Raw genomic sequence first — 24,015 nt, 5'->3', positions numbered from 1 at the left:
CTACAAGCATAATCCTCTAGTTGTTTCACATGTATTTATAGCTTAAGCATCAGAAAAAAACTTTTAAGTTACTCTAGGAGAAACACACGTTTTAAAATTGTGCTTAACATCTGTTGAAATTGATGCTGAATAAATATTTATTGAGGCAAATGACTCTTGGCTAATGAGTTACTTATACATTTTTATATGATATCATACAATTTTTGGAGGAAGGCAAACAGAAGAAATTATCCAGGCTGCATCATCACATAATAATTTTTTTCTTTTAACTGAAAAAAATTGCTGCATTTAATGTGGTTGGCCGTGGATCAAAGTGACCTCTCCCATATCAAAAGAGAAGGGTCACTACTAGTGTACAACCATGTTAATATGAAATTAATAATCAAAAAGAAGTTGGTGCCAGGTTTTTTATGAAGACTATTTGACACAAATATGGAAACAGTACTTTATTTTATTTGTATCTATTTTTTGTATATTTTATTATGTTTTTATGTATATATTTTATATATCCTTTAATATGTGAGAAAGACAGAAATTTTCAACTTACAGTTCATTAATGGTCATTTACTGCCATAGAAAGTATACAATAAGAATTATAATGTTAGCAATTACTGAAAAATTACAATGAAAAAGGACCCTCCTACCATTTATAAGTCCCAATTTATGTATTGCCATTACATGCAAACTTAAGAAGTACATTTTTGTTCATGATATACTGTGATACACCAGAGAATAAAAATGCACAAAATTATAACTGAAAAACTGGCAATTATTTTATTTTAAGATAAAATTTTCAAAAAATTGTAAAAGACTGAGTTGCTGGGAATAAACACAAGGTAGCAATGCATGAAGACCATATAAATTTGTAGAAATAATACATTGTAAGTTGTTGAGAATTAAGATTGTTTTAATATCAATTCCATAAATTAGTTGGTCTAGGTTATGACATTATTACCTAATAATAGGACATTTGACATTTATAAGACCACCTGTTAATTAGCATTTTTTATGTACCATAATTATATATTTTTGAAGAAATCATTTTTTCATTTTCTTTAAGAGTTTAAACCTTCCTTCCAAAATTTTGTTTATGGAGCAAACTGGCAAGTAAATATTTTCTCAGAGATAATTCAGAGGGCAAGTGCATTCCATGTACCCAAGTAGTATAATTAGAAACAAAAACAGATTTTTGTATATCATGTAATCAAGAGTACTGAAATAGAAATAAAAGAAGCTTTTTTACTAATTGGTGCTGTGATCTTCTGAAACTACCCTAAACTCATAACTTGTCTCAGCTAGAAAATGCAAAGATTATATTTCATTAGGATACCAAAAAATTTATTTCCCGATCTCAAATCATCCTAGAATTTTAAGTTACTGTCTTCAATGTTTGTGTTGATCTAGAAGAAGCCAGATCTACTTTCTTTAGTAGTGGATTTCTACTGGACTTTAGGTGTAGACTTAGTAAAGGAGAGATGATCCACTGTCCCAAAGAGGAAAGATAACTGGAGAGAGCACTACTCATTATAAGAATGGATAAAAACTCTAACTTTAGCCAGTCATGGTACACACCTGTAATCCTAGCTACTCAGGAGGCATAGGTGGGATGATACCTTGAGCGCAGGAGTTCAAGGTCAGTCTGAGAAAAATAGCAAGACCCTGTCCCTTTAAACAAAAACCTTTTAGTGACTATTTGACAATTACCTAAAAATATAATTTCAAAGATTAGACATGCCTTGTAATTACAAAGAGTAGATGACTTTATCATTTGAAAACAGAAGAAAATATATTTAGTTTCCAACTATAAGCTGAATTCTCAAAGACAAAAAACAAAGCAAGTTCACATGAAAGATCCTATATGTGCATAGTTGGGAATTTCCTATATTGAACTTCAGAGAATACAGAACTATTTCAGAATCTATGGAAAGACCTTAGCAAAAATCTATCATATAATTTTTATAATTAGAATAGTTATTTTCTTAATATTCAGATAACGCTTCATCCTTTGTAGTACAGGAGACTGGTATCACAGTATCCCTTGAGCTCTCTAAGTCTGGATATACGGGGACAGGGTAGAATCAGGACAAAATACCATCTGTTTCTTTTACAACATCCCAAGAGCAGCGCTATCTGCTTTGGCACAAGTGAAGTCATGAGGCTCAATTTGCCTTGTTAAATTTGTCTTTAATCATTTTGACATACAGAGGAAAAAAATAGTATCTCACCATGTCCTGTGAAAAGAAGATACTTTAGAATAAGCTATTCCTCTCAATGGTTTATTACAAAATCAAAGAAGACCTGGAAGGAATTTACAGATAATACAGTAAAAGCATATCTGGTGTTACTTGCATCATGGTCTACAAAACCTTCAACCATGGTAGTTAGAGGAAATAATTCTTTTCCACCACATGGTAAGACAAAGTTTCCAGTTGCAAAATTTTTCTAAATGAAAAAACTTTTTTTTTTCATTTTTCAGATCTAAATAGTGTTATCCAATGGGAGATTTCCTTTGAAGCTTGAAGTCTAATATGGAAACATTTTATGTCTTCATATGTATACATATACATGTATATATGTGGCACTTGAAATGTTTGTTTTTTTAAAGAAAAAATAGTGAACTATTTTGTCTATTTCCTCATTGTAGTTACATAAGAGCAAAACATGTGTGTGCCTAGTCACTAGCACACCCTGTCAAAAGCAGAGAGCAGGTGGAGCTGAGGTATGTAGCTTTGCATAACACTACCTTCTTAAGGCCAGATGTGTAGTGGTTAAGACTATATTATCTGAAGTCAAGGCTGTCTGAATTTAAATTCCAACTATATCGCTTACCAGTGCATAGTGTTGGCAAACTGTTTACCCTTTTTGAGCCTCAGTGTGCTTATCCATAAAATGATGATCATAAGAATATGAGCCTCTTTGTGTCTTTAAATTAGATAACCCACAGAAAGTATTTACATTGAGCCTGGAATATGGCACACTCAGTACTTTTAGGAGTTGTCAGACCTTGCCAAAAGAGGGCATGCTGTTTGTTAAACAACCCAAAGAACTAATAATAGAGATGTTAAAGAGTACTAATTAATTAAAGTTTGACTCAGGGGAAATCAGGGGCCAAATATGTTTAAGGATGTTGAGGAGGAAAAGCCTTATAGTACATCTCAATCTTACTGCACCAGTGGTTAGAAATTCACTTAATTGTGGTTTTCATAAAGTCATTTTTTGGGTGTGAACTCATTGATGTCACATGATGACTTCAAAAGGGCAGAGGACATTAATAAATATAAATATGAGGGTTTGCAGCTTGATCCAAATGGTGTCTTCTCATTCTCTGCCCCATGCATTTTCCCATTGTCTTTCCTAGGGTGGAATTTCTGTTTGGTCACTTTCCATGGCTCTCCAGTGACTTGATAAAATCTTAAATTTTGGTCTGGGTGTTCATGGTCCTCTACAGTTCGCCTCCAGTATTTTCCCAGATCATGCACACTATGTTCTTTCAAAGCACACTGCAATCCAGCTAGACAGAACTGTTTTCAGTACTCTGAAATACCTTTCACTTCTCCACTCCAGAGCTCTGCTCATGCCCTTTCCTCTCCCTGTATGGATATATTATTACTCTTCCAGTCCTAGCTCCTAGCATGAAGTATTCATTATTCATGCCACCAGGGTAGTCTCATTTTATCTTATAAAGTCTTGTCCAATTTATTGTTTGTCCATCAGCTTTCAAGTTTTTAACTAGAATCACAGTAAGAAATGTATTTTGTATTGGCACACATTTCGTGCAGACTTACACACACACACACACACACCCCTATACCAAAGCTTCATGAAACAATAGTTACCCGATTATTTGCAATACCATTCTTATACTGTTTCTTTTCTTTACCAACTTGGAAAAATCTCTGACTATAATCTACTACAGAGATTTAATTATTCTTTAATTGTATCACAACCTGCAGTATGAAAAACACTGGTTTATACAACCCATATATGATATACGTTATTATTTATTGTGCATAGGCATTATATTTCCTACCAGATTGAAAGTAATGTTTGATACCATGTGATAAATCCTAGAGTCTTTTATTGTATCTAATCATGATTTTTACATAAGTAGTTGCTCAATAAATATTGAGGGAGAAAACGAGAGAAGGAAAGGAAGGGAAAGAAGGAAGGAGGAAGGAAGAGAAAGAAGGAAAGAGGGAGGAAAGAAGGAAGGGAAGAAGGAAGGAAGGAAGGAAGGAAGGAAAACATCTCTAAAGATGTTGATTATGCTCAGAAATTAAGAATGTTACTATTTAGGAAGTCCATAGATGAGGATCATTCAGGCTATTTATAGGTGAATTTTCCTGTCTAAGTGGCATGTTTTTGTAATTTCTTCAACCTCAATATGAAATTTAAAATTAGTGTTACATCATAGAAGTTAAGACTAAAACAAAAATAGCCAGAACAAAATGACTAATGGAGAAAAGATAAGCTTCTAGAGGCTGCGTTCCTGCTCCCTGCTGAATATTGTGGGGTAGGGAGGTAAGACCAAGGGTGTGAAGTGCACCTCCAGAGGTGAAAAAAGCTTTTGACTTGATTTCCATAAAGCCTGTGAAAATGCAATTCTATCATTTCTGCATGTGCTGAACACTTTTCTCTGTGTGCTGAATACATCAAGCAATTTCTATGTGCTATCTATAAACAGTCCGTGCCAAGAACTAACACTTCCAAGCATCTCAAGACTATAAAATTATACAGCACGTATACTCTATGTCATGACATTTGAGATATTAGTTTCATTGACATGCTAGATTATTGGTTTTTCTCAGATTCAAAAAGGAACATTTCAAATGTAAGTTAAATTTGAGAAGTCATACAATTGACATACATTTACTATAATAACATACCCAGTTTGACTGGGATTTGAATATGCCTTTATTATTCAAAGTCCATCCTCTTAACTAACATGGTATATATACTCTATCCAGACCAAGTAACAACAAAAAACAATGCTTTCCATAGATGTGAATATTTTTTTCCAAATTCTCTTATACACTTGCTTGCTGTATTTTGATTTTTAACATAAAACTGTATTTCCAGAGAGGAAAACAGCAAAATACAGGACTAAAAATATTTTATAAATGCTAATAAATTACAATAATTTTATGTGAGGTAAATCTTTTCATAGAACACTGAGTTAAATCTTACATACTTCACTTTGAAAAATAATAATGAAATGATGATTTTGCCAACTCTGGTTGTAAGAGAAGACTGATTTCATCATTTGTTTCAATAGAAGTTTTAAGAATTCTTGTTTAAAAGAAATATATAATATGGATCAAAATGTATTGCCTTCATTTCTGTGCCTTTGCCTGCCCAACTAATGTTAAAATTTAGAGAAATAAACAATTAAAAAATGTGGATTTATGGTGGCCCTATTACTTTTAAGTATGTTGCAGTTGTTGAATTTCATTAAAGATTATTGTCTTTCTTTGGAACTTATCTTTGTGTGTATATATGTGTGTGTATATATACACATATATGTATATGTATATATGTATACTCTTGTCTTTATTAATTATAATGTTTTATATTTTATACTTTATATAGTACACATTTATATAGAGTGCTTTATATCAAAAAGACATATACTAATTTTGACATTTTACTGCTTAATAAATTTAATGTGATGTAAAAATATTTAGTGAAACATCTACTGCCCAGAGAGTGCCCATTTAAGCACTTCATCTGGCAAGGTTAGTTTAGTTGGATTAAAAATATTATTAAATTTCAAATTTATACATTTATTCCTCATTAGTTTTCTCAGAAATTATATTGCTCTGAAATCACAAACTGCTCCTACCAGTCATCTTGAAAATTCATGCCATTGGGGAGAAGTAGATGCAGTTAGTGAATAAATGCTGAGCTAAGGATAAATTGATTACAACTGGAAAACTGGTTGCAAATTCACATTCAACTGACCAGGTTAGCAGTAGTATATATACAGTACACTTGTTTAAATATACTAGTCTATTAATTGGCAAACTATATATAAATGTTAATGCAACTACTTTAATTTACTTTTTTCAGGTGTTTTAGAGGCAGCTAATAATTCACTTGTTGTTACTACAATAAAAACATCTATAACAACACCAAACACAGAATCATTACAGAAAAATGTTATCACGCCAACAACTGGAACAACTCCTAAAGGTAGGATTAACTGTTAGTAAATTTAGTTTAACTTTAACAAATAAAATTAGTAGTATGTATATACATCAGTATGAAAAAATAATTTGGGATCTTATATCTGATTGTTCTAAAGGTCACTGCTATTTCATGATTTTGAAATAATGTGTTATTTGGGGTTCCATACAAAACCCTGAGATCTCAGTGGGCTGCTTTGTTGATATTCTTTGGGATCACAACCTGTTTGAGAATGATTCTATTGTGAATGTTACATACATAAAGTTTATTTTTAGAGAAGAAAGGAATTGCCATGTCCTAAGTCATAAAATATCTTTCTAAATATTCCAGTTCTCCACCTAAGCAGCACAGCCAACATGGTGAAACTGTATTAATAACAGATTGGTTTTGTTGGTTGCATTCTGTTGATAATAGATTTAATTTGTACGTTTCAGTAGCAATGTAATCATTATTGTTGCTGGACTGAGTGACAACTATATCTAGCTAGGTATTAAAGGAGATTACCATCCACAAAAATGTCAAAAGCTATTAGAATACTTCCATTAAAAAACAAGAGATTATCAATGCAATGCATACTGCATCTGCCCATCTTGCAACACACAAAAAATAAGGCATATCACACAGGTCCTGTAATCAACGGAAAAGAAAACAGATTTGTGGATCGTCTACGGGCAAAAACTCTGGTTAGAATGCTAAGGTCATAGAAAGACCCCAGAAAATCATATATCTTGATGAATAGATAACTGAAATTCTTATGCTGTCTTTTTTACGTCTCTCTATTCCTCCTTAATTTTCAGTCTAAGACTAGGGTCAAACGTATGCAGAAGACCAACGAAAGCTAGTTTGTTGGGCTTGAATAGGGTGGTGATTCTCAGAGACAAAGAGTACTATGATCATAGTCCATTATTTCTGCGTTGTTTGATTATAAGATGAAACCAAACCATTTTTAGCAACTTTACTACTTGGGGCCCTTCCATAGCAGAACGCTGAAGCATCCTTCTTTGAAGCAAGTGCATAGAATACTTGAGGTTACATACATACACACACACACACACACACACACACACACACTCCTTTTCTGGGACACTTTCACTGATTTGTTACCCATTTAATATAAACAACATTGTTGTCTGTCTCCTTCAGTAGATATGCACTTGAGTGTTAAATTATTCATATACAATTATAAAAAATGTAATGGGTCAGAGAAGTTTTACTTTTTGTTTATCAATTTTTATTATAAAAATAGACAGCTATATCCGAAAGCAGAGAATACTGTCATTAATCTCCATATGTCCATCTCCCCAAATCACTCTTTATCTAGATTTTATCACATTTGCTTCATTTTTCTTTTTATTTCCCCTTCCTGCCTTCTTTCTGTTTCACTCTCTCTCTTAATTTGGTGGTCAAGGTACTTTGAAGGGAACCCAGACTTCATGCCAGTTTACTTCTATACATTAAATATGCATCTCAAAAAACATAGACAATCACAAAGCTACAATGCTATCATCAAATCTTCCAAATAAATAATAATACTTTAGTATCATCTGATATTTATTTTGAGAATTTTAAGGGTTAAAATCTTGAAACATAAATCTAGCAGTGGGAGGGAAATTAAAGGAAGGAGATTAGTCTATTCTAGGGTCTCTAATGAGAGCTACTGAGAGAGCGAGGTGGAAGAGAGATAAAGCAGGAAAGGCAGGCTCTCAGGTCCCCAGCTGCTTGGATCCAGAGTGGGAAACAGAAAGTCTGGCACGGTGGTAGGGCTGAGAAAGCCGTTAGGCAAATTGGGGTCCGTGGTGCTTATAGGAGAATAAGGGAACAATACTGGACAAAGAAGACAGAGAAAAGAACTCCTTTTTGTCTGGCTTACTTGATCACCACTGTGTATTAAGGGTTAGATGAGTCAGACTAAGTACACTTAATATGCCCATTCTCCAAAGGGCAACACAATTAGTATACAGTAATAAAGGAGATGGAGAATTTATCTTAAGAATTATCATGTTCTAGGGATTGTGTACCAGTAAATTTGACTTACTAATTTCAGGCCTGTGAGGGGCTTAAATTTGGAGGAGTTTTATACATTGTCCCATTCTCCAAAATAATAATTTTTAAAATTACTCAATAATACAAAAAAAAAGGTATCTGTAGTGAAGAAGTCCCTTATTCCCTCTTTCTCATGTCCAATATGGTCCTCTTAGCCACGATGAAAGTATTTACCAAAAAAACACAACATGGAGAAGCGTCTTTATTTTCATTTTAAGGCTTCCTAATCAGAATTATTTTGTTTAAAGGTCAAAAGATCATTGGTCTAGTAATGCTTATGTCTTTCTAAATCACATACAATTTATTCTTCTTGCCAATGGCAGAAATTCTATCATCAGAAAAGTGGAAAATGTGCAACTGAGATGAGAATTCTTCTTGCAGCAACATAATCACTGAAGTGGCAGACGTGATTGATAGAGCTTCGCCTGGAGCAGGGCTTGCTCTCAGAGATTCACCCAATTAGAGAAATGAGACTTGACCTCTTCCTAGATGTACATCAAGTGCACTGCACATTTTGTGCAAAGGCCAAAAGGTTGGAGTTAAAAATCAACATTTGACAGATGTTGAATATCCCTATCATAAAATGAACTTCTGGGATAAAAAAGAAACTTGAAATTTAATTTTTTTAAGTTAAAAAGTTGATTATTATTCAGCTTCATTTTAAAAACATTGAATAGTCTAGTATTTTTCAATGAGTTGAATTATAATGCAGGAATAAAAGTTTCTCAACAGTGATACTAACAATTTCTGGTATTAAAATATTTAGTACCAGAAATTTCAGCTGAGGTCAGTAAAGGAGCCTGACGCTTTTGGCCACCTATCTCACACAGGGTGCTAAATATGGCGATGTTTCCGTTGTACATCCTCTATGTAGAAACTAACTAGATACAACTATAAAGAACAAAATTTTAAAAACATTCTTGGAAATTTCTTGTATGATTAGTCAGAAAAAAATGAGTTTGAGTCCCCCATTTTTCTCTGTAGTCTTTCTCCTTTTATTCATTGTCTTTCTGTTCCCTGTTATATTTGAATAGAAAACGAAGTGCCTGGGATATCTTTGTACATGATTTTTTGGTTTCTCCTTTTCATAGAATTTTGAAGTGGCAAAGTTGATGCTTTGCTTTTAGTTTATCATCACAAAATACGAAATGTTTACAAATTAGATATTTCTTTGAAACAGTTGTAGCCTAAATAGAATTCAACATGGTTCTCAAAGATTGTTTTGGAAAATGGCATGAATGAATGCTAGTTTAAGAAACAATTTTGCAGAGAATAAAATTATGATATCTTAATAATTTAATCTATTATAAACATTTATTGACTCAAAATAATATAATATCTTTAAAAATAAATAGCTTTTTGCCCTAATCACACAATATACCCATGCAACAAACCTGCAAATAAAATTGTTAAAAAAGGAAGGAACAAAGAAGAGGGGCCAGGTGCTATGGCTCACACCTGTAATCTCAGCGCTTTGGGTGGTTGAAATTGGGGGATCACTGGAGGCCAGAAGTCTGATTCTGCAGTGAGGTATGCTCATACTACTGGACTCCAGCCTGGGTGACAGAGCAAGACCTTGTCAAGCAAGAAGGAGAGAGGAAAAAGGGGAAGGAAGGAAGGAAGGAAGGGAGGTAGGGAGGTAGGGAGGGAGGGAGGGAGGAAGGAAGAAAGAAGGGAGGGAGGGAGGGAGGGAGGGAGAAAGACTATTACAGAGAGTTGGAAAGTAGGTATCAAACTGATGAGTCATGTTGACTATTTAGGGCAGATTTTTGCCCCTTTGTTGATTTTCATGTGTTATATGAGTGCTTCCTTATTTGAAACAACATTGACTAAATGCCTAGTGTATGCCAGGAATAATTCTTGATACTAAGATTAAAAATGTGACTAGAGGCCAGTCACGGTGGCTCACGCCTGTAATCCCAGCATTTTGAGAGGCCGAGATGGGAGGATCACAAGATCGAGACCATCCTGGCTAACACGGTGAAACCCCATCTCTACTAACAAAAAATACAAAAAAATTAGCCGGGCGTGGTGGCGGGCGCCTGTAGTCCCATCTACTCTGGAGGCTGAGGCAGGAGAATGGTGTGAACCCAGGAGGCAGAGCTTGCAGTGAGCCGAGATCGCACCACTGCACCACTCCAGCCTGGGCGACAGAGCGAGACTCTGTCTCCAAAAAAAAAAAAAAAAAAGTGACTAGAATTGGATACTGCCCTCAAGAACAAAGAAGGGCACATAAATTAATACAGAAGTTTTCAAATTCCTTCATGACTTATTTTCATTTAGAAGTTTCAGTGCCATAACTAAATCAATAAAATGAAATGTAATTCTAGAAAAAAAAAAGGCATGATACTCCTAGGTCCTATTGACCATGTCACTTTTCTCACAGGGAAAAATAAAATGATTTTAAACATCAGAATTTAGAATTTTGTAATAATTTTTTGCATGTTTAAAGATACCTAAGTAACAATCTTCAGTGGAAACTTGTTTTGGGGACTTAGTATGCAAAAATGTGTGTGTGTGTGTGTGTTTGTGTGTGTGTGTGTAGGCCACCCAAATATTTAATATACATATATTTAATATACATATATTCTTTAGACAAAACGAACTGGAAAATGGGAAAAATTAAAGATAGACAAAGGAGAATGCCAGTCCTATAGATCTAACTTACTTTTATTTATTTATTAACAGATAACATGAGATTATGATTAATAATAATTTAATCTATTTTATCAAACTAGGAAAAATCACCAACGAATTACTTAAAATGTCTCTGATGTCAGCAGTTACTTTAACAAGTAAAGATGAAGGTGAGTGATGATTCATTTTTCTACAATTTTAAAAAATATATAATTCACATAACATAATAGTCATCCTTTTAAAGTGTACAATTCAGAAGTTTTTAGTATTTTAACAAGATTTTACAGCCACCACCACTATTAATTTCAGCACATTTTAATCTCCCCAAGAGGAAACCCTGTATTAATTACCAATCACTTCCCATATCCCCCTCCCCAGCCTCTGGTAACCACTAACCTCCTTTATAGATTTGCCTGTTCTGGACATTTCATATAAATATGACCTTTTGTGTGTGGATTCTTTCACTTAGCATAATGTTTTCAAATTCATCCATGTTGTAACATGTATCTGTAGTTCATTCTTTTTTATTACTAAATAATATTGCATTGTATGGATATACCACATTTTGTTTATCCATTTATTAATTGATGAACATCTGCATTGTTTCTACTTGCTAATGATTATAAATAATGCTGCTATGAACATTTATGTGCAAGTTTTTGTCTGCCTACGTTTTTCATTTCTCTTAAGTATATGTCTTGAGGTTGAATTGCTAAGTCATAGGTTAACTCTATGTTTAACATTTTAAGGAACTGATTTCCAAAGCAGCTGTACTATATTACATTTCCACCAGCAACGTACGAGAGTTCCAATATCTCCATATTCTAGCTAACACTTGTCTGTCTTAATTATAATTATCTCAGTGGGTGTGAACTGGTATCTCATTGTAACTCTGAGTTATATTTCTCTAATGATTGATGATGTTGAACATATTTCATGTGTTTGGTAGCCATTTGTATATTGTCCTTGGAAAAATGTCTGCTCAAATTCTTTGTCTATTTTTTAAAAAATTTGGCTGTTTGTCCTCTTATTGTCGAGTTGCAAGAGTTCTCTATACATTCAAGACTAGAAGTTTACAAGATAGATAATTTGCAAATATTTTTCCCATTCTATAGGTTATATTTTAATTTTGTTGATAGTATCTTTTGAAGCCTGAAAATCTCTAATTTTCGTGGGCTAGAATTTCATGGAGAAGAGTTGAGTCTTGTTGACCAATGCTGGCTGCAGATGTTGCAGTTTTCGGAGCATCTCATTGATTTGCTGAACATACTTCTCAGATGTAATGGTTTCGCCAGGATTCAGAAAGCTGCAGTGGACCCAACCACCAAACAGTGACCATGACCTTTATTTGTTGCAAGTTTGGCTTTGGGAAGTGCTTTGGAGCTTTTTCTCAGTCCAATCACTGAACTAGTTGTTGCCAGTTGTCACTTTTTGTCGCACATCACAATCAGATCAAGAAATGGTTTGTGGTGTAGAATAAGAGAAGATGACACTTCAAAACGAGGATTTTTTAATTTTCGTTCAGCTCATGAGGCACCCACTTAGTGAGTTTTTCCAACTTTCCAATTTGCTTCAAATGCTAAAGGGCTGTAGCATCGTCAAGGTTTGAGTTCTTTGGCAACTTCTCATGTAGTTGTTACAGAAATAGCTTCGATGATTGCTCTCAATTGGTCATCGTGGACTTCCGATGTCTGGCCACTATGCTCCTCATCTACAAGGATCTCTTTTCCTTTGCAAAACTTCTTGAACTTCTTGAATGCACTGTATGTTCATTAGCAATTCCTGAGACAAACGCTTTGTTTATATTGAGTTGTCTGCGCTTCTTTTACGACCCATTTTGAACTCGAATAAGAAAATCGCTCGGATTTGTTTTTGTCTAACATCATTTCCACAGTCTAAAGTAAACATAAAATAAACAGCAAGTGATGTCATTAGCAAAAAAAAAAAAAAAAAAAAAAAAAAAAATCTCGAAACGGGAAATGCCCATTAAAATTATATATAACATGGACGGGTGCAGTGGCTTACGCCTGTAATCCCAACACTTTGGGAGGCCGAGAAGGGTGGATCACTTGAGGTCACGAGTTCAAGACCAGCCTAACCAACATGGTGAAACCCCGAGTATGTGTATATCTCTACTAAAAATACAAAAATTTACCGGGCGCAGTGGCACGCATCTGTAATCCCAGCTACCCGGGAGGCTGAGGCAGGAGAATCGCTTGGACCCAGGAGGCGAAGGTTGCAGTGAGCCGAGATTGGGCCACTGCATTCCAGCCTGGGCGACAGAATGAGGCTCCATCTCAAAAAAAAAAAAAAAAAAAAATATATATATATATATATATATATACTTCTAGAATATATATATTTCTAGAATATATATCTAGAAGTTCATTTTATGATAGGGATATCTATCTATCTATCTATAAAACATAACCACATTTATTTAAGAATGTATGCCAGTATCAAATGGTACATTCCAACAATGCAAAAGCTGCAATTGTATTTGCATCCACCTAATATGAGTTTTTTCTGGACTCCCGAATCTACTCCACTTATACCTATATGCCTATTGTTATGTCAGAATCATATACTCTTGATTACTATTACTTCGTATTAAGTTTTGAAAACAGGAAATGTGAGTCCTCCAACTTTTTCTTTTTTATCCAAGATTGTTTTGGCTATTCAACTTTATCACACCAATTTTATCACACTAACTTTAATGTGAATTTTGAGATCAACCTGTCTATTTCTGCAAAGCCAGCTGGGATTGTGATAGGGACTGCATTAAATCTGTAGATCAATTTGAGGAGTATTGCCATCTTAACAATCAGAGCTTTCAATTCATGAGCACAGGATATCTTTCCATTTATCAATGTCTTCTTCAATTTATTTTGATGATGTTTGTAGTTTCCAAGTGTGGAAGGCTTAAACTTATTTTTGTAAAATTTATTCTTAATATTTTATTCATTTTAAATAAAATTATTTTGTAATAAAATAATTTTTTATTTCAATTTTGCATTATTCATTGCTACTATATAGAAATATAATTTATTTTTATATGTTAGTATTATATCCTTCCACTCTATTGAACTAACTTATTAGCTCTAATTTGTGTGTGTGTATATGTGTATGTGTATTCTTTAGAATTTTCTATGTGCAAGATTATGTCATCTGCAAATATAGATAGTTTTACTTCTTTCTTTCCAATGTGGATGACTTTCTTTTATTTATAATTTTATTTTATTTATTTTATTGCCTAACTACCCTGGCTATCACCTTCAATACAATGTTGAGTAGAAGTTGTGGGAGGGGACATCCTTGTCTTGTTTCTAACTTTCAGGAAAAACTGTCAGTTTTTCACCAGTAAGTATGATGTTAATTATGAGTTTTTAATAAGTGACCTTTATCAGAATGAGGAAGTTCTCTTTTATTACTAGTTTGTTGAGTGTGTTTATTATGCAAGGGTATTGGATTTTTTAAAATGCCTTGTCTTGTTATATTGAGATTATCATGTTTTTAAAAAATTCCTTATTTTGTTAATGTGGCATATGATATTGATTTCTATATGTTGAGTCAACCTTGAATTCCTAGGCTAAATCCAACTTGGTCATGGGGTATAATTCTTCTTACATGGTGTTAAACTTTATTTATATTACTTTGTTAAGAATTTTTATGTCTATATTCATGAAATATATGTTTGTAGTTTTCTTGTGATGTATTTGTCTAGTTTTGAAATCAAAATAATACCAGCCTCATAAAATAAGTTGGGAAGTGTTCCCTTCTCTACTAATCTTTGAAAGAGTTTATGAGGATTGGTGGTAATTGCTCTTTAAATATTTGGTAGAATTTTCTAGGGAAGACCCTGGTGCTGAGCTTTCTTTATGAACATTTTTTAAAATGCTAACTTAATTTCTTTACTTATTATAAGTCTATTAGATTTTCTATTTCTTCTTGCCTCCGTTTTTGTAGTTAGTGATTTCCTAGGAATTTGCCCATTTAATCTAGATTATCTAATTTGTTGGCATATAGTTGTTCACAGCATTGCCTTATAATCCTTCTAATTTCTGTAAGGTTGGTAATGATGAGTCCTCTTTCATTCATAATTTTGATAACTTGACTCCTCTCTCTTATTTCTTTATCAGCATAGCTAAAAGTGTATCAATTTTATAGATCTTCTCAAAGAACAAACTTTTGTTTTTTTTTTCTGTGTTGTGTTTCTATTCTCTATTTTATTTCATTCTTCTCTAATCCTTAGTGTTTCTTTCCCACTGCTTCGTATGGGTTTAGTTTGCTCTTCTTTTTCTAGTTTCTCAAATTGGCCAGTGAGGATTTTGATTGAGATTATTCTTCTTTTTAATATGTGTTAACACCTATAAATGTCCTTCTTTCCATTGCTTTCTCTGCATTCCGTAAATTTTGGTATATTATGTTTTCATATACATTTACTGCAAAGTACTTTCTAATATTTTTAATGACTTATTCCTTGACCCCTCTATGTGTTCATGTGTTCTCATCATTTAGCTCCCACTTATAAATGAGAACATGCAATATTTTATTTTCTTTTCCTGTGTTAGTTTGTTAAGGATAATGTCCTCCAGCTTCATCCATATTCCTGCAGAGGACATCATCTCATTCTTTTTTATAGCTGCGTGGTATTTCATGGTGTATATGTACCATATATTGTTTATCCAATTTGTCATTGATGGGTCATTTAAGTTGATTGCATGCCTTTACTCTTCTGAATAGTGCTGCAATGAACATATGTGTGCTTCATAATAGAATGGTTTCTATTCATTTGGTTATATACCAAGTAATGGGATTGTTAGGTTGAGTGATATTTCTGTTTTTAGGTCTTAAAGAAATTGCCATTCTGTCTTCCACAGTGTTTGAACTAATTTACACTCCCATCAACAATGTATAGGCCTTCCTTTTTCTCCACAACCTCACCGGCACCTGTTTTTTTTAACATTTTAGTAATAGCCATTCTAACTGGTGTGAGAGGGTATCTCATTGTGGTTTTGATTTGCATTTCTCTAATAATCACTGATGTTGAACTTTTTTAATATGATTGTTGGCTACATGTATGTCTTCTTTTTAAAAGTGTCTGTTCATGTCCTTTGCCCATGTTGTTGGGCATGGGGTTGTTTTTTCTTGTAAATTTAAATTCCTTATAGATGCAGAATATTAGAATTTTGTTGGATGCAGAGTTTGCAAATTTTCCCCCATTCTGTAGGTTATCTGCTTATTCTTTTGATAGTTTCTTTTGCTATGCAGAAGCTTTTTAGTTTAATTCAATCCCATTTGTCAATTTTTGCTTTTGTTGCAATTATTTCTGGTATCTTCATCATGAAATCTTCGCCCATGCTTATGTCCTAAATGGTATTGTCTATTAAACTAACATTGAAAATCTTCACAGAACTGGAAAAAACTATTTAAAAATACATATGGAACCAAAAAAGAGCCCAAATAGCCAAGGAAATCCTAAGCAATAAGAACAAAGCTAGAGGCATTATGTTACCTGACTTCAAACTATACTACTGGGATACAGTAACCATAGACCAATGGAACAGAATAGAGAACCCAGAAATAAGGCCACATACCTACACTATCTAATCTTCAACAAAGCTGCCAAAAACAAACAATGGGGAAAAGATTCCCTGTTCAATAAATGAAGCTGGAATAATTGGCTAGCCATATGCAGAAGATTAAAACTGGACCCCTTCTTTACACCATATACAAAAATTAACTCAAGATAAAGACTTAAATTAAATACTTATTTTATAAACTTTGACTATTAACTCCTTATCAGATACATAATTTACAAATTATTTTTCTCAATTTGTAAGCTGCTTTTTCATTTTGCTAATTGTTTCCTTTGCTGTGCAGTAGGTTTTTAGTTTGATGTAGTCCCATTTATTTACTTTTGCTTTTGTAGCCTGAGCTTTTGATGTAATATCCAAAAATAATTGCTGAGGCCATAGCCTGAGCTTTTGATGTAATATCCAGAAATAATTACTGAGGCCAATGTGAAGGAGATTTACCCCTATCTTCTCTTCTGGAGGTTTATGATTTCAGGTATTACATTTAGGTCTTTTATCCATTTAGAGTTGATTTTTGTGTGTTGTGTCAAATAAGGGTCCAATTTCATTCTTTTGCATGTGGTAGCACAGTTTCCCCAGTGCAATTTATTGAAGAGACTATCCTTTCCTTATAGTAACCTCTTGGTGCCCTTGTTGAAAATTAATTGACCATATATGTTTAGACTTATATCTGGACTCTTTATTTTCTTCCACTGGTCTATGTGTCTGTTTTCATGCCAGTATTATACTGTTTGGATTACTGTAGCTTTGTGATATAATTTTAAATAATTAGGAAGTTTGATGTCTCTACTTTTATTTTTCTTTCTCAAGATTGTTTTGCTATTCAGGATCTTTTGTGGTTCCATACAAATTATTTTTTTTCTATTTCTGTAAACAATAACGTGAATTTTGGTAGGGATTTTTAAAAATCTATATATTGATTTGGGTAATATGGACATTTTAATATTAATTATTTTAATCCATGAACATATGATATCTTTTCATTTATTTGTGAATTCTTTAGTTTTTTTATCAATGTTTTATAGTTTTCAGTGTGCAGCTCTTTCATTTCCTTGATTATATTTATTCCTAAATATTTTAAGAGCATCTTTTATTCATGTAAAACCAAATATACCACAGTACTAGTAGTCTACAGCGTGTATTTTAGTAAATGCTAACTTTGCCAAAAGTCTCTTACCTTTTATTCTGTTTCTTAAGACAAAGTGGTCAGACATTTTTCCTATGGGCATCAGATAAAACAATGCTGTAATTCAAATTATGTAATTCCAAAGGAATAAAGCTGCCAATCTCCCTCCCTATAAAATTAAAATCCATGACCACAAACTGTCCCTTCGTGTTAATTGGTAACTACACATTAGATTCCTAATATAGTTAATGTCCTGATTTATTGTTTTCCTCAATAAACTTAATTCCTCAAAATATACAAAATAAATTTCACGTTAACAATTCCAAGATCATTATAAAACAGACCCTCTCCCTCACATTCCTCTCAGCCCTACACAGTGGTTTTCACCTAAGGACATGCTTGGAATAAAGGTTTATTTTCTGCATTTACAATCTGGTACTGATACGACTCCCTCAAGCATCTCTTGTGTTAAATTCTTATTTTTTCCAACTCAAATATGGATAAATTCATTATGTTTTGTCTTTAATGTGTCCCACCTATACCAAAAGCTATGATTTAAACATACATGAATCTCAAAAACACAAGTCATAAATGTAAAGCCAATGTATCTTGATGCAATTCTCTTATAAATTAATATTTCTCCAGAAAAATTATGTTTGTGAAACCTAATGCATGCACTATTGCCTAGGATTATAGTGCAATTCATAACTGTAGATGAAAGCAGGTACATATTGTTTTGTAGGGGAAAGTAGAAAGTATTTAGATTTAAAGACCAGCTTTAAGATTGATTTACTTTTTCTCTGAAGGTGTGAATTACTCATTGGCAGTAGTTTGGAATAAACTATGTGTTAACTATAAATACAACCGGAAAAATTTTCTCGAAAAGATGTTAATGTGACTATGATTCTCGTATCTTAATAAATGTTAGTCAACCATGCATAGATTCTTGTCTCCTGAGACTAGGATTTGAAGCATTTCTGTATATTAGTAAAGTTTAAAAATTTGTGGCTGTGGTAGCATCTTTTATTCTATTCAGTTTGAGTTTGCCATGAATATTTTAAAATATTTTGATTTATCTTAAACATTCAAGATTTGCTCCAAGGCCTACTTCATGTGGTATAATTGACAACCTGTCCTACGTTGAGTGTAGGCTCTAATTCTCATTTGTGAAATATATTCCACATTTATGATAGGCAATTCTCTAAGCAAAATCTTTGGCATTGCATTCCCAGCTATTCCATTATTTTTCTCCTTTCTTTGCATATTTCCAATCTGGCAGCCCTCCACATCTTTCTTAGCTATATATACTCTTTCCCTCCACCAAGACTGTTGAGTCTGTTTGATACTAGGGAACTCTTTAGGCCTTCAGGATAGCTTTTTCATGCTTTCCAATTTTAGCTCAGCTGAAGAATTCTTCTCCAAAGATTTCTGAAGAGAAACTCCTGTTCTGATCTTTCCCAAACATATGTTGGAATTTCAGTGGGAAGCAAAATCTTTACCCCCAGGAGTTCCTCCATCCTCAAATGTTGAGTTTCTGCACCTTGGTTGACCTGTCCCACTTCCATGCTAACACGAATACCAATTTCTGCTTTCTTGCTGTAATAAGGCATTATCTCTACTTCACATATTTTCCTCCCGATTTAACACTTCATGATACCTCTGAAATGTGTGGCTATTTCCAGTCATTCTCTCTCATATGCAGGATTAACACTGTAGACTACATTTGAATTTATTTCATTTTGTTTGCACACTAATTCCCAAAGGCTTTTTACCCGAAGGAAAATATATTTATCTACTGTCTATGAAGTCTTCTTGCAAATGATCCCTTTCTTCAGCATGACTTCCTCAACTGCACTAAGAATTTGTATTACACAGTAGATGCTTGTTGACATAGAATGGAAGTTGACTGCACTTCTAGAAAGCACCAGCAATTCTTGCTCCATTCTACTCCGTGTTAGAGATCTACTAAACTGCTTTCCCCTCATCTCCAGCTAGCATCACATCTAGCTAACACCAAGCATGCAGTAAATGGCATGTCTGCATTTTCTTCACTGGCCCAATGTTTCCACATTAGACTGAAAAAACTGAAGGGCATTGATTTTTTTTCAGAATATATGGGCAAATATAAGTTGTTTCAAGTCATCTTATTCCAATGTTATCTTTGAAAAGCTCAGCTTATATTTTTGTTGTAAATTTTTCTTTTTTTTAAAAAAATGAACTAAGTATAATTAAAAGTGTATTCCATTTATGTCCAATTATCCCTTATCCCCTGACTATTCCACCTGCTTGAAAATATTTTCCCAAGTGGCATGAGAACAATAGTGCCATACTTAATTACTACCACATCCTTACCTTTCTTTTCCCAGGGTAGCTGAGTGATTAACTTTTGCATCAGAAAGGCTTGAATTTAGGTCATGGTTCTCTCCTATTACAAGTTATGTGACTGTGGGGAAATTATTTAATTCCTCTGAGTCTTATATATAAAATAATCATCATCATGATTATTTAATTCATAAGATTACCATGACAATCAAGTGAGATAACCTACAGCATGTACACAAGAAAGTTAATGTCCCTCCACATTCTTTAAAGTAATTAATTATATCACCAAAAGGTGAATGTTAAAATGCTGGATTTCTAAGGCTTAGTCAGAGACTTCTAGAAATTAATCTTCAAGTTTTAGTTGGATATTAATATGAATATTAATAAGATGATCTGGTGATTTGTTATACTCCTGATGACCATTCATTCTTTTTACAGGATTGAAAGTCACAACCACTGATGTCAGGAAGAATGAGTCCATTGTTTCAAACGTAACAGTAACAATTGTTACACTTCCAAATGCTGTTTCAACATTACAAAGTTCCAAACCCAAGAGTAAGTATGAGGATTTGTGCTGAAGTGTTAAACTAGTGTGTTGCATAAAACTGGTTTCAGAATGTTTTCCAGCATACAACTGCCAAGGAATTATGCCCTGTTTAAATTGTCTCTTAATCTCTACCCAATAGAACAATTATTTGGCAGCCTCATCTTTTACAGTGATACACTATCCCACTGCAGCCACAAATGAATGGGTCACAAGGAAGATTAATGCAAGACTGAGCAGTAATCTATGATATTACCTGGCACTAAAAGGACAGCTCAGCCAACAAATTAGACAACTTAGATGAAATGAAAAAATTGTTAGAAAGAAATAAATTGCTAAAACTGACTCAAGAAGATATGGAAATCTGAAAAAACCTATAATGATTAAAGAAATTGAAATAGGAACTAAAAATATTGCTATGAAGAAAACCCCAAGCCAAGATGGCTTCAATTGTCAATTCTATAAAGCATTTCAGAAATAAATCATACCAAATCTTCCCAAACTCTTTTAGAAAGTAAAGGAGGGGAAAACACTGCACAAATAATTATCTGAGGCTAATGTTACCCTGACACCAAAGCAAGAAAAGAATGAAAAGAAAAAGCAAGTAAAGAAAAGTACAGACCAATATGGCTCTTAGACATAGATGCAAATATCCTCAATAAAATATTGCAAAAAAATCAATAACACCTAAAAAGGAATATAAAATATGAACAAGTCAGATTTATCCCAGAAATGCAAGATTAGTTTAACATATGAAAACCAAAGAAAGTAATACAATATATTAGTAAAATCAGTACATGTAGAAAGAGCATTTGACAAAATCTAACATTCACTCATATTAAAAACTCTCAATAAACTAGAAATATAATGAAATTTCCTCAACTTGATAAAGGGCATATACAAAAAGCCTACAGCTAACATCATACCCTAATAATGAAAGACTTAATGTTTTCCCCTTAAGATGTGGAACATACCAAAGATGTCTGTTCTTATCAGTTTTATTCAACATTATAGCCAGAGGTTTTAGATAGTACAATTCAACAATGGATAATACATAGATACCTTTAGATTGAAAAGGAAGAAGTAAAGCATTTTTTATTAGCAGACTACATAATTATCTAGGTAGAAAATTCAAAGAATTCACTATAAAACTAAAACCACCAAAGAGTGGTTTGTAGCACAGGATATAAAATATATAAAAATAAATTATATTTTTATATGTTAACAGTGGCAATCCAAAATAAAATTAAGAAAATAATTCCATTTTCAATAGCATCAAAAAGTATGAAATATGTAGAAATAAATTTAACAATAGAAGTGCAAGATTTATACACTAAACTACAAACTATTTTGGTGAGAAATTAAATATCTAAAGATACATTACATGTTTATAGATTAGAAACCTCCATATTTTAAATGATAATTCTCTCCAAGTTGATCAATAATTGATTAATATATTTAATGCAATCCCTACCAGAATCCCAGATTTTTAAAGAAATTGATAAGAAGACCCTAGATTTGTACGGAAATAAAAAGGACCTGGAATAGTCAAAACACTTTTGAAAAAGAACAAAGTTGGAGGACACAACCCAATTTCAAAACTTATTCTAAAGCTATTGTAATCAAGTATGAACCTCAAAAACATTATACTCAATGAAAGAAGCCATACACAAAACATGACATGGTATGATTCCACTTACAGTAAATATGCAGGAAAGACATTTTATAGGGACAGAAAGCAGATAAGTGGTTGCCTGCAGCTGGAGATGGGAGTGGGGATTGACTCTAAATAAGCTCACAGGAGTTTTTCATTCGATGGAGCTGTTCTAAAACTCGATTATGGTGATGGTTGCACAACTCTACAAATTTACTAAAAATTATTACTTGTATTCTTAAAATGAGTGCATTTAATGGTGTGTAAATCATATTTTTTATAAAGCTTTGTTGAAAAACAGAAGGAAAGAAAATGACGAGCTTAGCCAATCAAATTTTCTTTCTGAGTAGTCTGAACTAGAAAACCCGACAAACAAACAGCAGGAGTTAGCTACGGGAATTGAAGCTGCGAAGTTTAGTAGTGGAAGTCTGCAGTAGTCATGCTAATTCATGTGCATACCTATGGCATCCAGAAGCAGTATCATGAGTAAACAAATGGACAGAAAAGAATGGAGAGTATGTTGGGAGATGGGAATACCCTGTGAGCAAAGTTAAATTGTTTTTGTGAGGCAGAGAGAGAAGTAGAAGCTAGAACTCCCATAATTTCTGACAGCTTTCCAGTTCCAGTTTTCTCACAACAGGTACTTCTCACATTCTGGACTCCATGATATAAGTAATTTCTATGTATAGTAAACACACTTGACTGGAAGAATTAGCAATATAAGTAATGGATGCATTTTTGGTGTATCCATAGTCCTTAATAAGAAATGGCTACAGATGACTCGCAATGTCTAAGTCTTTTCTTGGGAAATCTCTAAGGTAGAAAGAGATGACAAATAGAAATTGTGGCTGTCCAAGACCTACTCTTGTCTAGAAACGTCAGAAACATAAATTTTCTCTTTTTTATTGTAATCATCTCAAGCACAACATACAGAAGTTTGCCTAGAAGGAGACTAATTTCACACCATAGTTGTAAACTAATACTTCTTTTTAATGGGACAGTCACCCCGTAGAGGAATTTGAAGAGCAGAATCATCTCTTCTTCATATGAATAACATTTTCGTGTAGTAGTGGTTTGGTTTCTGATAAGTAGAACCTATTTTGTAAGTAATATATATCTAAAAGGTACCTTTAGGAAACCAAAATTCATCTATGTATAATATGATGGCCCCTATAAAATAAAAATAAAACTATTATATATATATGTCTGCAAAGTGTATAGCAGCTTCTGGAAAATTAAACTCAAATAATTTGTATCCCGCACTAAATACTCACCCATTCAGTGACTTGTGAGGAAGAAAATGTCATTCAGGGACTGTGATTTATTAAACCTACTACATTTCAGAAGTATGTGGTCAGCCCATGAGTCAGTTAAGACTTTTAATTCCACTTCAATTCATGAAGTAGAATGCTCTCTGCATCTCAGTTCTGGGGACTGTTCTATTGATTTAGCTTCTAAAATCAGTTTAAAATGGCTTTCTTCCAAGTAGTTTAAAAAAAATACATCAAAGCCATTTTCTTAAGAAATGAAACACTCTGGAAAGCAGAATAATGAAATAAGCGTATTTACTGTTGTCCATTGCTTTTGTTATTTGACAAACAAGTTTTATACAAAATGTTTTAGAATTTATTATTACACTTATTTCTGGGTCAGCCATTATTCCCTAGATCCCTCTCTTTTCTCAAGGTGCTTACTGCCCAACATGGATCCTACTTGATATAATGTGTTTGCACACATTTCCATTTGCCAAGTGATGAAACCGGGACCTTTCCCAGATTCCTGGTTAGCAGAGCACCACTCCCTTTCCGCCCATCACACATAAACACTTTTAGGATTAATGGATACAGGACAGAGAGATAGAGAGAAAACAAAACAATCCACTGTTGGCTAAAGGTTGAACAGCTGA

The 24,015-nt window shown here is 33.3% G+C and overlaps 1 protein-coding gene across 2 annotated transcripts in view; it reads left to right on the top strand.

Moving 5' to 3' along the window:
* Window positions 1-24,015, top strand: part of EMCN (endomucin) — a 130,028-nt gene that overhangs the window by 31,877 nt on the left and 74,136 nt on the right. For both annotated transcript variants that reach the window (XM_054485818.2, XM_054485819.2), the window contains exons 2-4: window positions 6,070-6,192; window positions 10,968-11,036; window positions 20,350-20,466. In XM_054485818.2, the coding sequence (XP_054341793.1) occupies window positions 6,070-6,192; window positions 10,968-11,036; window positions 20,350-20,466 (309 nt within the window). The remainder of the gene's footprint in view (window positions 1-6,069; window positions 6,193-10,967; window positions 11,037-20,349; window positions 20,467-24,015) is intronic.

Source organism: Pongo pygmaeus, chromosome 3, assembly GCF_028885625.2.
Source record: "Pongo pygmaeus isolate AG05252 chromosome 3, NHGRI_mPonPyg2-v2.0_pri, whole genome shotgun sequence".
Taxonomy (NCBI): domain Eukaryota; kingdom Metazoa; phylum Chordata; class Mammalia; order Primates; family Hominidae; genus Pongo; species Pongo pygmaeus.
The sequence above is the reverse complement of the archived record's forward strand: the minus strand, read 5'-3'. Positions and strand labels throughout refer to the sequence as shown.